The sequence below is a fragment of the Pundamilia nyererei genome, unplaced genomic scaffold (genome assembly GCF_000239375.1).
Source record: "Pundamilia nyererei isolate P.nyererei 1_Seehausen unplaced genomic scaffold, PunNye1.0 scaffold00073, whole genome shotgun sequence".
In the NCBI taxonomy this organism is placed as follows: Eukaryota; Metazoa; Chordata; class Actinopteri; order Cichliformes; family Cichlidae; genus Pundamilia; species Pundamilia nyererei.
In genome coordinates this window covers 812,677-827,440 of record NW_005187474.1, presented here as the reverse complement: position 1 = coordinate 827,440, position 14,764 = coordinate 812,677, and the positions used below count along the sequence as shown (strand labels likewise).

Below are 14,764 nucleotides of genomic sequence, written 5' to 3'. Positions count from 1 at the left end.
GCCAAATGCTCGCTCAAAGGGGGTCGTTTGATTGTGGGGGTTTCTCTGTATAATTGTACAGTCTTCACCTTTAGATGACTGCTCCTGTTATTGTATAAATGCAGATTTTTAATGTTGCAGGGGTCCAGTGGGTGTGTGTGCCTGTGTGACTGAGTGAAAAAGAGAGCGTAATCTTTTAATAATATTTTGAGTGAACACAATTTTTTTAATTTTTAAAAGGAAGACGGAGATAAAGAAACCTTTACATTAGCCTGGCTCACAACAGAAAACCCAAACGTCATCGTCCCCGCGCTGTTATAAACGGATTAGTTCGACATGAGTGGCAGCGTGACTTCACCGCATCACTTTTAATGCTAACATTTGTCAGAGCTTTTACGATCCCCCACCCACTAAACGTCACATCTCTGTGGCTGGGGCTGTTAAACAGAGTTTCTCCTGTGCTTCACTTTGTTGGCTCTTCCACGCGGACAGTAAGTCGCAATTAAAAGCGCACCTGAAGTGAGCAGTGGATCCTGAAGCTCGCTAAAAGCGCACATTATTTAGCCTTTCTTCCCTTTGTACCAGCATGAAAGTGTGCAGCGCGGTGTTTGAGCTTCAGCTGTGAGAAAATTCAGCAGAGTTTATACATATTGCTTAAATCCCGTGGTGAGTAGCCCGGTGTCACACATGGCTCTCCGGGCGGTCTGGCTCCTGTTCGCTCTGTCCTGTGTCCTGAATGCGCGCTCCTGCTGCGCTTATACCTGTCCGGCCATCTGCCGGTGCACCGCCGACTCGTTTCAGTGCAGCAAAGAGACTCAGCTGGCCTCCCGCACAGGACCAACATCCGTGCTTCGACTGTAAGTAACCCAACTTTATGCTCTAGCGTCCACGCGAGTCTAAAATCACTGTAATCCACCTGCAGAGGGTCTGTGGCGTTTCATGTGACCCCACCAGTGCCATTATACTACTTTATTAACTTTTTTCCTCTTTTTTTTTGAGACTTATTGGCTCAGACCTCTCACTTACTTGAATATATTCTCTTTACTGTTACTGTAATATTTCTCCAAGGACTTGTTTATAATGGGTGTAATTTTGAAGGATAACCTAAAGAGACAGTTTTGTGTTTTCTCATTTTCTTTTATACTTAGCCATATAAAATGTGGATTTAACTGCCAATGACTTTTGCAGAAGGCTCACTCATCTGCCCTTGAAAAGAGTTCCCACTCATGCCTTCAAGGAGTTGATCAACATTACAATAATGTAAGTTTTTTTCCCTCTCATACAGAGGTATTATAGGTGGGCAAATTTATGTACTTTACTTAGTGAAGGACTAGAACAGTATTAGTTCTACAGGACAATTACATCCATCGCTTTTTTCTTTTTCGTTTTACTTCAAAATTACTCAAATGCTTTTTGCTTGGAAATAAAGATAGAATAATTATGATGTGTTTAATCCTTTGATCATTTCTTTATCAGGTAATCAACAGATGTTGTCATGTTTACTGGGTTAATGGAGGCTGATTTGGAAAAAATTAACATCTTTTTGTTATTTCCTAATATAACTGCTTCACTTTGATCTGTTGTTGTTGTTGAGTTTACTACATGTACCAAACTCATTTAAAAAATCAGCACAAGTAATTACATTCAATTTTCCCATGTAAGTTTTTTCTACATAAATACAATGTAAAATGTGTAATGTATCATTTATTTATAACATTTATTGGAGTATGATCAAATGAAAGTTTACACCAAGCACATTTTCCTTAGAGATTAAATATTTGAATAAATAAACCTTTGATTTTATATGTTTCAGTTACAATTTACTCAAAATCATTGCCTCATGTTTATTGAGAGTGAAAACTTTTGAGGGAAGAAATCAGTCTTTTCAGCAACCTCTAAACTAAAGGGTTCATTCACCACATGCTCATGTCATGTGGTCCCATGCGTATTATCCTAATGTCCTGTTTTCATCAAAGGTAGATGCTTTAATGTAGTACAAAACAGATCCCAGTTTAGTGCAAAAGAACCATGCATCTCTTGTTCGTGTCAAAGTGCATCCATCTACTATTATGCTGTAAAAATTGAATCTGAATGGGAGGAAAAACCCTTTGATGTATAAAAACAACATAAGAGCAAAAAGTACAGTTTGTATACACAAAGACGAGAGTTTTTTAACATGATCTGTAGAGACAAATCAAAGATAGCTGCTTGGCCAGCGTAAATGTAGACATGTTCTGGCGCTGGTAAAATGTAAAATAAAAATACCCAAAGGAAATAAATTTCCAAGCAACATTTATTTCAGCAATAAATCATGTAAACTTCCCAGACAGAACAAATCAAATATTCTACTAATATCCCAGCTGTAACTTGAAACCTACCTGACCAAAAGCACAAACAAATGGCACTACAAGTATAGTCACACCCTATTTCAGAAACACTGCAATCACTTCACCTGTGTGCCATGCACTGAAGTGGCACAAACAAACACAAAAAACAATTAAAGAAGAAATCGTTTACATCTAAAAGCCTGCACACCTGGGGGGGACTTACAAAAACAAAACTACAACTAAATTTAAAAAGAAGGAGAGCTGGAGACAGTCGATAACAGCTATAAAACAGAAAAAAGTTATCAATTTGAAAAAAAATAATGCAACATGTAATAAAAACAGTGTAAAATAAAGTGGTAAAACGTCAACTATACCTACGACACGATCAGTTTCCTCATGCACAGTAGATCCAGATCTGTATTAATTCAACCATAAAAAGTTGCACCTACAACGCTAAATAATCCAGCTCTAGAAAAAACAACCAAAATCTCTTACCACAAATCATACCCACTCACACCAGAGGGAGTTCATCCACAGGTGATAGCGCAGGGTGCCCAGAAATATAAGGGGGGGTAATGAAATTTGCCAACAACAAAACAAAACAGTTCACAACTAACCAAAGAAGTTTTTTATTCTAAAAAAGAACAGCAGGTTCTAACGGGTATACTTACCTTTTCTCCAGAAGAATATTTGTTTGCTGACTGAAAAAGCTCATATATACCACCTTTACTGGTACGATCTGTCAAAGATACTCAAATGTTTATTAAAAATCATTTAACTGGGTTTAACTTGCTTTTTCCTAAAGCTGTGCATATAGGTGGGTATAGAAGAATAGAGGTTCTGATGTCTGCTACAGATGTGGGAATTTATTTCCCATCAGTCGGGGCTCAACTTGATCATATTTACAGCTAGACACTCAGTCTTAAAACCGTAGCATTATCCCGAGTTGTTCACAGACTGAGCTTTATTATTTATTTCACAACAGTCTGATGAGTAAGTAAAAAACATTTTTAGCTGCTAATGAGAGCGCTCAGTGGGTGAGCCGGCTGGTGTTGAGGGCGTTTGACTTTGCTCTGCTGCTCAGGGACAAGCCTTATCGGTCTCAGATACATAAAGTACTCGCATGTGATAGGTTCATGTTCAGTTTAACCTCCATCGCAAAATACTGTAGTCTTCGGTGATAAAATAAATTTGAGACTGAACGAAGTTAGTCGTAAAAGCTGTCAAAACCCGTGTCAAGGTGGAATGACACGAGGACCTGCTCGTCCTTTGTCACCGATGACGCATCCTTGAAATCACAGCACCACTTCATGTAGATGATCATGCGCAGAGGCCTTTTTTTCAGAGCTGTAAGCAGTAATTACAACACTATACATAATGCAATCAGGAGAGGGGATAAAAGAAAACAAATAATATGCGGTACAGATGGAGTCCTTTAATTGTTTCTCGACTAGAAATGGAAGCCGAGCGACGTTATTTTAAGAAAAGCGCAGGCTGATTACAGTAGGGCCGCAGAGTAAAACGATGATTGCAAAAGGAAGATGGAGAGCGTCTCGTAAAAAGAAGTCAGCCATCAGAAAACAAAGTGTTCAAGGACAAATCGGGAAGACTTGTTGACTTTGTTTGTCTCGGAACGCTTTTGTTTTGTCCTGCTTTTTAAAGATCTTCACTTAGTCTTCCTGGCCTAGATGCATCACTGATGTATTTCTGAAGCTCTTGGTGGTACCTCTGTTTTGCCATCAATCATCTCTGTCCCATTTCTAACGCAACAAGCACTTGTGTCACTTTGCATAACTAAAAATATTGTTAATATGTCGATGGATGTAGAGCCTTTCTTGTGTGTGCGCTACAGTGAGATCTCCCAGAGCGACTGCATCACACATATACAGACACACGCCTTCCTCTCCCTCTACAGCCTGGCACAAATGTAAGTCACACTTTACACTCCACCACATGTCCCATTCAAACACGATGAAAGCAATTACTCATTTGAGCAGCTGGTAAATGATTTGCATTTCCTTTAGGTTTCACGGGATTAGTCTGTCATTATAAAGCGACGTGTTTAATCCTTGACTTTTTGAGCAGCTGACGTATGAATGAGGGTTTTTTTTTTTCCATGCTTGTTTGTTGACAGCCACTGACAAGAAAATTGTGATTACTGATATGTTTCCTGTAGCTCAGTGCAGAATATCAACAGCCTGAGATTTATTGAAAAAGGCGCCTTCACTGACCTGCCCAAGCTGGAATATTTGTAAGTCGCTTGATTTTTATGTGCACATTTCATATAAACTTAGCAGGTGGTTAAATATGAACCAGACATGGGATTCATATCATTGCTGAGTTTACCTGTTAAAGTCTGTGCCTGTTTGTGTTGCAGCAAGTGATGCTCCCTCACTGTGTAATGCCATAAATGCACAATTGGCAAATGGCTTAATGCTGCAAACTAGGAAGAGAGCCAATGAGATACTATAATGTTACATAAATGTTATTGATAAAAACAATTGTGATTTAGTGAGCAGAGCAACTCACAAAGAGGCAGCAGAATAATGATGTGTAGCTCTTACTTATTTCATGTTGAAAGTGATACACAAATGTTACCAAGCCTTAATTAGAAGTGACATGGGTGCTAGTTCAGGTGTGAGGACTGTTAAGATTAAGGAAGAGTGCAGTTATCAACAGTATAAATCAAATTAATGTGAATTCACAGATGACTGACTATGAAACCAACAACACCACAGATCCCATACCTAAGAACTTCATATGACTCTACAGTACTGTGAAAAAGTCTCATGCCAACCCTTTTCTTTATATTTTGCTTCCAAGGAGCCAGACTGTCTTGTATTTTTTAAAGTAGTCTTGAGCAATAGTTCTACAATTATTCAAAATATTTTTTAACCAACAAAGTGATTCCCAAAGTGGCAGGCCTAAAAATATATCTATAGCCAATGAATGGTATTTGAAAGTCATGTCCTTACAAAATATGAAAAAATTCAGCAAAGCCCAGACAGAGGATCAGAGAAATGCATCTGATCCATCTACTATTCTCTCAAGCCTCATCAGAAATGGTATTAGTGAAGGAGTGGCTGTTGAGGAGTCATTCATAAATAAGGAGAAAAGGTTGAGATGTGCCAAATTATGCAAGAACTGGAATGAAAGTCATTTGCAACAGGTCTAATGGAGTGATGCATTCAAATGTGAAATTTCTGGTTCAGATTGTTGTCAGTATGTACATAAGAGGTCTGGAGAGAGATACAACAGCGAGTGTCTACAGCCATCTGTAAAACATGGTGGAGGCTCTGCCATGATTCTGGGCTTGCCAAAATTGATGGACTTATAAACACAGAAAAGTACGATCAGGAAAGCATTGGATTGGCAACAGCTTGATTTTTGAGCATGACGATAATCCCAAGCACACTGCCAATGCAGTAAAAGCATACCTGAACAGAGAAATACACAGTGGAACAGCATCAGTCAAGATTTGGCCTCCCCGGAGCCCGGACACCAACATGACTGAAGTAGTTTGGGATCACCTTGACAGAAAACAGAACAAAAAACAGCATCCAAAGGAGAGTTTTGAATGTCCTTTTTGAAGACTACTTAAAGAAATTACAAGAAGACAGTTCAGGGTTGAAGAATAAAGGTGGTCATACCCGATACTGACTTTCAAGCTCATTAGAACTGTGCAAACTCTGTTTTTTCCTTACATTCTGTATTTGTATGTTTGCACATGCCTCTACAATTCACTGCACCTAGAAAGAAAACGGGTGGCTCAAGACTTTGCATGGCACTGTACATTTTCTGGGTACTTTAATATAAACTTTATAGAAAGTTGAGACTATAGAATGTTGAATCCAATGACTTAATGGCCATGCATTTTTTTTGTTTTGATTTGGGGAGGGGCTGAACAGCTGCTGGTTAGATTAACACACTCATGTTTGTCTCACGATGATACTATGTTGTTCCTGTTGCAATTAGCAAAATCATAATGCCTAAATCCATGAGAAAATATCTAATAATGTTCCCTATTGACTGATCTGCACCTTCGTTGCATCCTAATTAGCACATGTTAGCCTCCAAACCAGCTTTGCTAAGATTCTGTACATGGTAAACATTGTACCTGCTAAGCATCCGGCTTGTTTGCATTGTGTATAAGCGCAGCCTTGCATACATGTAGGTAAACACCTACACACAGGTTGAAGGCTCAACCGAAGCAGAATCAACATTTGCACAACAAATAAGAAAAAAAATAATCCACTTGACCGACTGCAGACTCCTACAGAAGCACATTCACATTCACTCCTACAGGATCACAGAACAAACTAAAATAGGTTGCACAAAAAAAACAATATGTTGCGTTAACGCTGAAAATAATTCTACTGTAGACCAATTTAAAAAGTTGTGTTTCAAGGAAGGCAGGAAGAAAAGTTTGATCTTTGTTCAGTCCCGATGACTTCCAAGCAGCAGTCAAATGATTGTTTTGTTTGTCATGGTGGGTGACCAGGCTTTTGAGACATAATCCAAATATTACTGTCCGAACAGGCAACTGCAAGTCTTGTGTAAGTGCTGGCAGATTGATAAACACAGGACTGTATCCAGATCAGACTATTTACTGTGACAGGAAAATATTGTTATTCACAAGGCAGCACAGGATATAGAATATAAAGCTTTTCTAGCAGTATAGTGGGAAACTACACAAGCTTTGTTTGTCACTTCCTGCGTAAATTTCAATTTATTGAGGTTATAAGCTAGGGGAGGTTGGGAGGGTAGAAAATGTTGGTGCTGTCAGTGAGAAACAGAATTATGGCTAAGAGGTGAACAAGACACTAAAATCCACTATTGACTAGGGAAGAAAATAATAGATTTGCAAAATTCAGTTTTGAGTCTTTCACTTCAACTTCTTCAATTTTATGAAATTGAAGAAGTTGCAAATACTTCTCTTTGTAAGTCTGAACATAGTACAGCTGCACTGATATTAGAGCATTTGTCTATATTGTTCATACATCCCTACTTTGTAATTTTGGGTTTTTTATGATTGTGACACTTTCTTGTTACCTACAAACCACCATTATACTTGTGTTTTTTTTAATCTTGAAGCTCTATTATGCTTTGCTATTACTATTCTATCCAATATAAGGTCACTGTGGAGATATTTTTCATTTATTTGGCATTCACTGCCGCAAATTAAATGCAAGGAAACTTGTCAAAGGTCATGGACAGAAAGTGATGTTTTCTAGAAGTGTCTTCTGAAATGTTGCAACTCTTCCTCCCTCCCACCCTGTCTTTTTTCTTTTTTTTTGCTTTGAAGATTTCCTCTTATCTGCTCACGATCATCTGTCTCTGCTGTTTGTCATCACAGGAGCATCTCTAACACGGGCATTGCACACTTCCCAGACTTCACAACCATCTCTTCCCTGTCGCCAAATATTATCCTGTAAGTAATCCTGTTTAAAGAAATAGTGTGTTTCCAAACTGGATTAGCGTCTTTCTGCATGCTGCAAAACCGCAGGTGCTTCACGTCATTAGCTCTGTTTGTTCTGTTTTACTTTTATTCCGTCGATATCGCGATGCCACCAACCCTGTAACAAATCCTTCAACTCTGTCACACTTCATCATACTGCTCTCTTTTTTCTTCTTCTTCTATGAATATACATATTTTTTTTCTAACTGATAATTAAACCCAACAGCCTGAGTGAGCGTTATCTTCTCTGTGTGCAGAGACATGGCAGACAACATGGAAATTGACATCATTCCTGCCAATTCCTTCCAGGGTATCACAGAGGAGTATGTTGACATGTGAGTAAGGGAACTAAAGTCCTTTTTTCCCCCACATCAAAGCTAAAAGGAACTATTTGTTACTATTCTCTAGGAATGTTTCTTGATGCATATTTATAAGTCTCTGAAATTTCATGTTCATTTATCTGACCTTGGTGATTGGTGCTTCTGACAGCTAAAATAAATTCAAACGTTGTGTCCTTGACAGGAACCTGGTTAGAAATGGCTTCAAGGAAATAAAATCGCACGCATTCAATGGGACAAAGCTCAACACGCTGTAAGCATTTTGATCATCAGTATTTAAACAAACAAAAACACCTGAGCTTGACAGTACGCTGTTGGGGAGTGCAACGTTTAGATTGAGGCCTTTCCTTTCCCCCCCAATCATGAAAACTGAATGTACCAGTGAACAAACACAATGTAAGACTAAACAAAGATTACATTCCTTTGTTTTCTTTGTCCCAGTAATGCTGAATGTTGTTGTTGATGAGATATGCGCAGGCACCCTTTTTATAAACCCAATGCTCATCACTGTCAGTGTGAAGCTGAGCAAACAAAAAGTTTTGTTTCGCTCAGTGTTGTGTGCATTATACTGTTTCTTTGTCTTTTGTAGAGTTTTGAGAGACAACTGGTATCTCCGTAACATTCAAGAAGATGCCTTTGAAGGAGCCACAGGTCCAACTGTTCTGTAAGTAATTTGAGTTCATGAAACTCCCCACAAGTGGATTGGTAGTGACAGTTCCACACAAAATTATCTCCATAGACTGCAGCTCATCTCAGCCTGAAAGTGTCTTTCAGTGCATTGTTTTGATGTCTTGTTTTAATATATCAATTCAGCTTTATTTATATGGTGCCCAATCACAACAATAGTCGCTTTATATGGTTGGGTAAAGACCCTACTGTACTTTAATAGAAAGACAACTCCAAGAATCAGACAACCCCCTATTAGCAAGCACTTGGTGACAGTGGGAAGGAAAAACTCCTTGTTAACAGGAAGAAAGCTTCAGCAGAACCAGGCTCAGGGAGGGGCAGTCAACTGTTTCAGCTGTTTGGGGTAAGCCGAGGAAGACAAAAGACAGGGTCACTTGATCCAGTCCTTTCTATATGAAAACTTTAAGCCTACTCTTGAAAGCAGAGGGGGCGTCTGTCTCCCAAATCCAAACTGGGAGATGGTTTCACAGAAGAGGGCCCTGAAAGCTGAAGGCTCTGCCTCCCATGCTAGCAGTCAGGGAGAAGCGCTCTGTTCGAGTGACATAGTGCTATGACATCTTTAAAAATAAATCACAATATTAATATCACCACTTTTACTTTATTTTCAGTCATTTTTTTTTTTTTTTAAGACATGATTAAGCAGAGAAGTAGCAATTTAGCATGCAATCCATTTATGTTTAATGTTGCTATTCATCATTACATGGCTGAATTGATGTATTTTATACACTGTTTTGCAGTTTAAGCTGCAAGTTGCAACTGGATGTACAACAATCATGTGCAAAGAAGTCCCCTCTCCCTGTGGAAAATATTGAAATTGCATAAAAACTGCAAAAATTGCACTTGAGTTAGTGTATTTACTTTTCAATGCTGTGTTCAATCAACAGAATTAAAGAGAGTTAAAGTGATTATATTTCAGCTAGGTCACAAAGCGAGATTGATATTCATAACAGTGCTTATTTTATTGTATAAACATTAGGGTAGTGACAGTCTGTCTGTGTAAACAACCAACAAGGCAGGCAGGACTGCTGAATACTGATTAGCAAGCAAATAGCTCAATCTGCGGTGCATGCAGCTTGCAAGGTCTCTGATTGCAACCAACTCTGTGGTTGATGTTTTAAAAAAAAAAAGAAAAAAAAAAGAGAACTTTCTTTTGAGTAATTTTTGGATCTTTTGGGTTCTATAGATGTAATAAATATTTGGGTAAAGGTAATGCAGTCAAATGAATGACGGGAAGGAGATCCTGAATGTCTTTTTGCTAAAGATAAAAATGTATTCAGACAGTAATTGCAACCTCTATTCTCATAAAGTTGCTTTCTCGTGAAAGTGCATCTCTTCAGAGGCAGCATGATTTACTCGTTGGCTGATAAATATGAAAATGAATTAGGGCTTTGTTGCCACAGTCTCCAGAACTCTGAACACCTGTGGATGATTCAGTGAATTTGCCAGAAAGCATGTCTTTCAGTGTCTACATCAACAAGCGGCTTCTCTTGGATCGAGTTGCTTTGTAGCCCTCGGCAGAGTTTAAATGACCCATGAAAGACAACGAGACAGACGAAAGCTTTTCTAGTGCCTGCAAGTAGTTCAATGAATTTTAATCATAGTTGTTTTACTAATCATCGTTGAAATGTATGTCTGCATTCTCTCCGTGTTTGCCTTTCAGGGATGTTTCCTCCACGGCTCTGAGGTCTCTCCCCCCTAATGGATTGAGGCAGGTTAAATTTCTGAAAGCCAGCCATGCCTATGCTCTAAAGAGCCTCCCTCCACTGGAAAGTCTAGCTGAACTGCTGGAAGCGGAGCTCACGTACCCGAGCCACTGCTGCGCCTTCCACACATGGCGGCGGAAACAAAGGTAACCGACAGATGCTCCCAGAGATTCAACAAATCCATTCACATCTGCATAAACAGTCGAAAGCTCTGTCCAGTGAATACAGATCATCAGTAGGTGGATCATTTGCACTTGAGTTTGTTGATATTTTGAGGGGTTTAACCATTTTATTCCTTTCTTTCTCTTCTTTAGGGAAAGTGCCTTAAAGAACTTGACCAAGTTTTGTGATCTGATGAATACAGAAATGTAAGTTTTTCCCTAGTCACTTAGAAAGTCTCCATTTTGTGTCTTAAACCTTGATCTTACTGGTTGCTACACATTTTGTATGTGAAGATGCTCCCTTAATATGCCAGGAGCCCAATTAAGCCAGTGTGCTTTATTTTTTTAAAAACAGTCCAAGTCTGGGAAGAAGAACAACAGCAACAGCTTGCTTCTGTTCTCCCAGAAATGTCCCAATTATACAGTTGGTGGTCAGAGGTTTACAGGCACTCATGGGTGAATACAGCATAGAATAAAATAGAAAAATAGCCCTTTGTCATTGTACAACAAAATTTTGTTTTTTTTTTGTTCTTTTTGTTTTTAGAATAGAATATGATGGTTGTTTTGGACTTTTTATTTCTTTCAACGGTTCCTTTTCCAAGGTTAAATGATTCTACAGCATACATATTTAATAACTTCAAAAAATAATAATTTGGTGCATAAGTTTGAGCATTTGAGAAAATCCAAAATAAATTAAAAAAGGGTCAAAAGTACACACACACACACACACACACACACACACACACACACACACACACCTCTAAATCTTTAAACAAGTGTTGCCGATTGTAAAACAATGTCTTTTAACCTGACGAGGCTAATTAACTTATTGTTAGTAATCATGATCGACTCCAACTGGTCATTTTTCTTTGCCAGCATAAAAATAATTTGACAGCACTCTATAGATTGACCAATACTGAGAACAAGTTATTCAGATGGATCACTGTTTTGCCAAAGTCTGGAAGAAAATCCAAAATGTCACCCTCAAATGAAAGGAAATTGATTAGGATGTTCAGAAACAACTCAGAAACCAACAAGGCTCAGGCCGACCATGAACTTGAACCTCCGGAAACAGTGGAAAAACACTGGAACACCAGTGTCACTTTCCACAATCAAGCAAGTTTCACATCACCACAAACACAAAGTGTGTCGAACAAGACAAAATCAGCACTTTCAAGGTTGGCTGAAATTTGTAGCCAAATGCCTTCTAGACAGGTTTGTAATCAGATGGGACTATCTGTCCACAATGACAAGATGTATGTTTGAGTATAAAAGGTGAAGGTTTCAAACCTAAGAACACCGCAGTAACTGTCAAACATGGTGATGGTAGCATCACACTCTGGAGCCATTCAGAATCCCTTCAAATCAACAGCTAGATGGTTGAAACATGGACAGAATTGGGTATCCCAACAGGACAACAATCCCAAACACACATCAAAACAGGTTTTTGAATCGATAAAACAGGCTAACGATACATTTCTGAAATGGCATTCCCAAAGCCCTGATCACAGCCCTATTGAAAATATGTGGACTATGCTTAAAAGACAGACAGCTATTATTTCGGGTGTATGTATATACTCTGGGTGGATTAGAGAAAATCCTAAATAGATTCAAACCTGTCATTAAAGATGTATGCTGTTCAATCATTCCACTCTGGAATCACCATGATATTCACACCCACGATGAGTGTATGTAAACTTCTGATCCCAACTGTACCACGCGTACTGTCTCTACTGTCTGTTATTCTAGGATTTTGATGCTAATTTTAACGTGTATTCTTCAGAGATCCGACTGCTGATGACACGAGTCTTATCAATGGCATCAACTTTCAGTATCCAGACCTGGAATTTGACTGTCTTAGCAACCCTTTTGTCAAATGCTCCCCAAAGCCAGATGCTTTTAATCCTTGCGAGGACCTACTGGGCTTTTCCTTCCTGCGCTGTCTCACCTGGATCATTACGGTTTTCGCTGTGGCCGGTAACCTGGCTGTTTTGGTCATCCTGCTAATTGGCCACCATAAGCTCACAGTCTCCAGGTTTCTCATGTGTAATCTGGCCTTCGCCGACCTGTGCATGGGGCTTTATCTCATCCTAATTGCCTTCATGGACTACCATTCCCGTCATGAGTACTACAATCACGCCACCAACTGGCAGACCGGTCCTGGATGTGGCATAGCAGGGTTTCTGACTGTGTTTGCCAGCGAGCTATCGGTATACACGTTGACTGTGATTAGTCTTGAACGATGGCATACCATTACCAATGCCATGCATGTCAACAAGAGGCTGCGCATGCATCATGTCACAGCCATAATGGTAGGAGGCTGGGCTTTCTCTCTGCTGGTTGCCCTGCTCCCTCTTGTGGGGGTCAGTAGTTACAGCAAAGTGAGCATCTGTCTGCCCATGGATATCAACACACTCGGCGCTCAGGTTTATGTGGTGGCTGTGCTCATTCTCAATGTTGTTGCTTTCCTGGTGGTTTGTTACTGTTACATATGCATATATCTCAGTGTTCACAACCCAGAGCACTCCACCCGGCGTGGAGACACCAAGATTGCCAAGCGCATGGCTGTGCTCATTTTCACTGACTTTCTCTGCATGGCACCGATCTCTTTCTTCGCCATCTCTGCAGCCCTGCATATGCCCCTCATAACTGTGTCTCACTCGAAAATCCTGCTCATTCTCTTCTATCCTATCAACTCCCTCTGCAATCCTTTCTTGTACACCATCTTCACACAAGCTTTCAGGAAAGACGTGCGTCTGCTGCTGAGTCGCTGTGGCTGCTGCAATTCCCACGCTGACTTCTACAGGTCACAGACTCTGGGTTCACACCTGACTTGTACCCAGAAAATGCCCAAAAGAGAACCTCACTCACTCGGCTTTTATGCCTATCACATCAAGATGAAGGGCTGCTTTCTAAATAAGGGAACCACATGACCAACCACATACACAACTGCGTAATGCACTGAAAGGCAACATCTGCCGCCTTACTAAAAATGTAGCATTTCTTCATAATGTAGATCTCATGAAAAGATTGTCAGTTGTGTGCATGGCAAGCGTCAGATCAAATTTGATCGTGTTTAGTTTGCAAACTAAAAACTGCATCAGACAAACGTAACAGGTGCCGCATCCTTCATTTCTGCAAATGTATTATGGTACATTAAAGAAGACAGATGGAGCACGGATGGCAAAATAAGCTAATTTATTTTTATTAAAGCTACTCTATATTTAATTATATTAAAAATGAAAAATATTTATTGTTTGCTTTCTATAAGACTGAGGTTTCAAGTTATTAGAAAGTAATTAAATGAAGACTGATTTTGTCAGAGATGAGTTTTGGTGCCACCTTTTGGTTTGTTGTACTCAGGACAGATTTGGATTGGAAAGTTAAAAGACTGCACACATGCAGGAGCAACTCAGTTGAACCTAGAGCCAAGACCAAATAAATGGTACTTATATTTAACCTCCTAAGACCCGAACTCTTCCACTGCATACATTTTTAATTTCTCTTTGATATTTGGGCATATTGGGACCCGATGAATGTAAAAACAAAAGAATTACCAGATTTTTCTTTTAACCTTATTTTTGTTTTTAAGAAAAGAGCCAAATATGAGGATATTCGTTTAAAACTTCGATAGAACAGTAGCAGTATAATGTCCTCGTAAGTGGATATCAGGCTCCTGTAGAGCAAAATTCAGTGATTTGGTCTACATAACCCAAAATGTGATGTCCACATATGTGGACGCCAGGTCCTAGGAGGTTAATACGTAAAATTATTTTACAATTGTTTAAATCATGTGTGCTTTTCTAAAATCTTTTTCATTTTTTCTTGATTTAGCAACAACTGTTAGGCCTACTAGTCAAGAATATTAAATGTCAGATCACCTTTTCTGTTCATGTTTTAAGAAAACTTGAATGTTTCTTAATCTGGCTTTTATGACTGAATCAATCAATGGTACACAAATGTGTTTTTGTTATAATCATTGCAAACTTTCCTGTATATTTTTTCCACTTTGTATTTCTTTCTGATATTTTACATGATTTAAAAAAGGAAAGAAAATAAATAAATACTGGACTTGTCTTTTTTTAAACCACTACTGTGAATTTTAACCACC

The 14,764-nt window shown here is 39.0% G+C and overlaps 1 protein-coding gene across 2 annotated transcripts; it reads left to right on the top strand.

The window, feature by feature from the left end:
* The first annotated feature begins 368 nt into the window (after positions 1–368).
* Positions 369–14,153, top strand: LOC102193203 (lutropin-choriogonadotropic hormone receptor-like). Of its 2 annotated transcripts, XM_005737079.1 has the most exons (11): positions 370–836; positions 1,168–1,239; positions 4,159–4,233; positions 4,483–4,557; positions 7,663–7,737; positions 8,022–8,099; positions 8,287–8,355; positions 8,692–8,766; positions 10,450–10,638; positions 10,807–10,860; positions 12,437–14,153. In XM_005737079.1, exons 1-11 carry the CDS (start codon positions 667–669, stop codon positions 13,584–13,586), a joined length of 2,082 nt encoding a protein of 693 aa, XP_005737136.1. In that variant the 5' UTR covers positions 370–666; the 3' UTR covers positions 13,587–14,153. The 2 variants fall into 2 exon arrangements, with proteins under 2 accessions (XP_005737137.1, XP_005737136.1); XM_005737080.1 differs by lacking the exon at positions 4,483–4,557 and having other exon boundaries at positions 369–836.
* The last annotated feature ends 611 nt before the right edge of the window (positions 14,154–14,764 follow it).

Coding starts and splice junctions, on each gene's coding strand:
- LOC102193203 (XM_005737079.1), top strand. CDS start 667: ATGGCTCTCCGGGCGGTCTGGCTCCTGTTCGCTCTGTCCTGTGTCCTG. Junction 7,738..8,021: donor CTGTCGCCAAATATTATCCT/GTAAGTAATCCT, acceptor CTCTGTGTGCAG/AGACATGGCAGACAACATGG. Junction 8,356..8,691: donor GGGACAAAGCTCAACACGCT/GTAAGCATTTTG, acceptor TGTCTTTTGTAG/AGTTTTGAGAGACAACTGGT.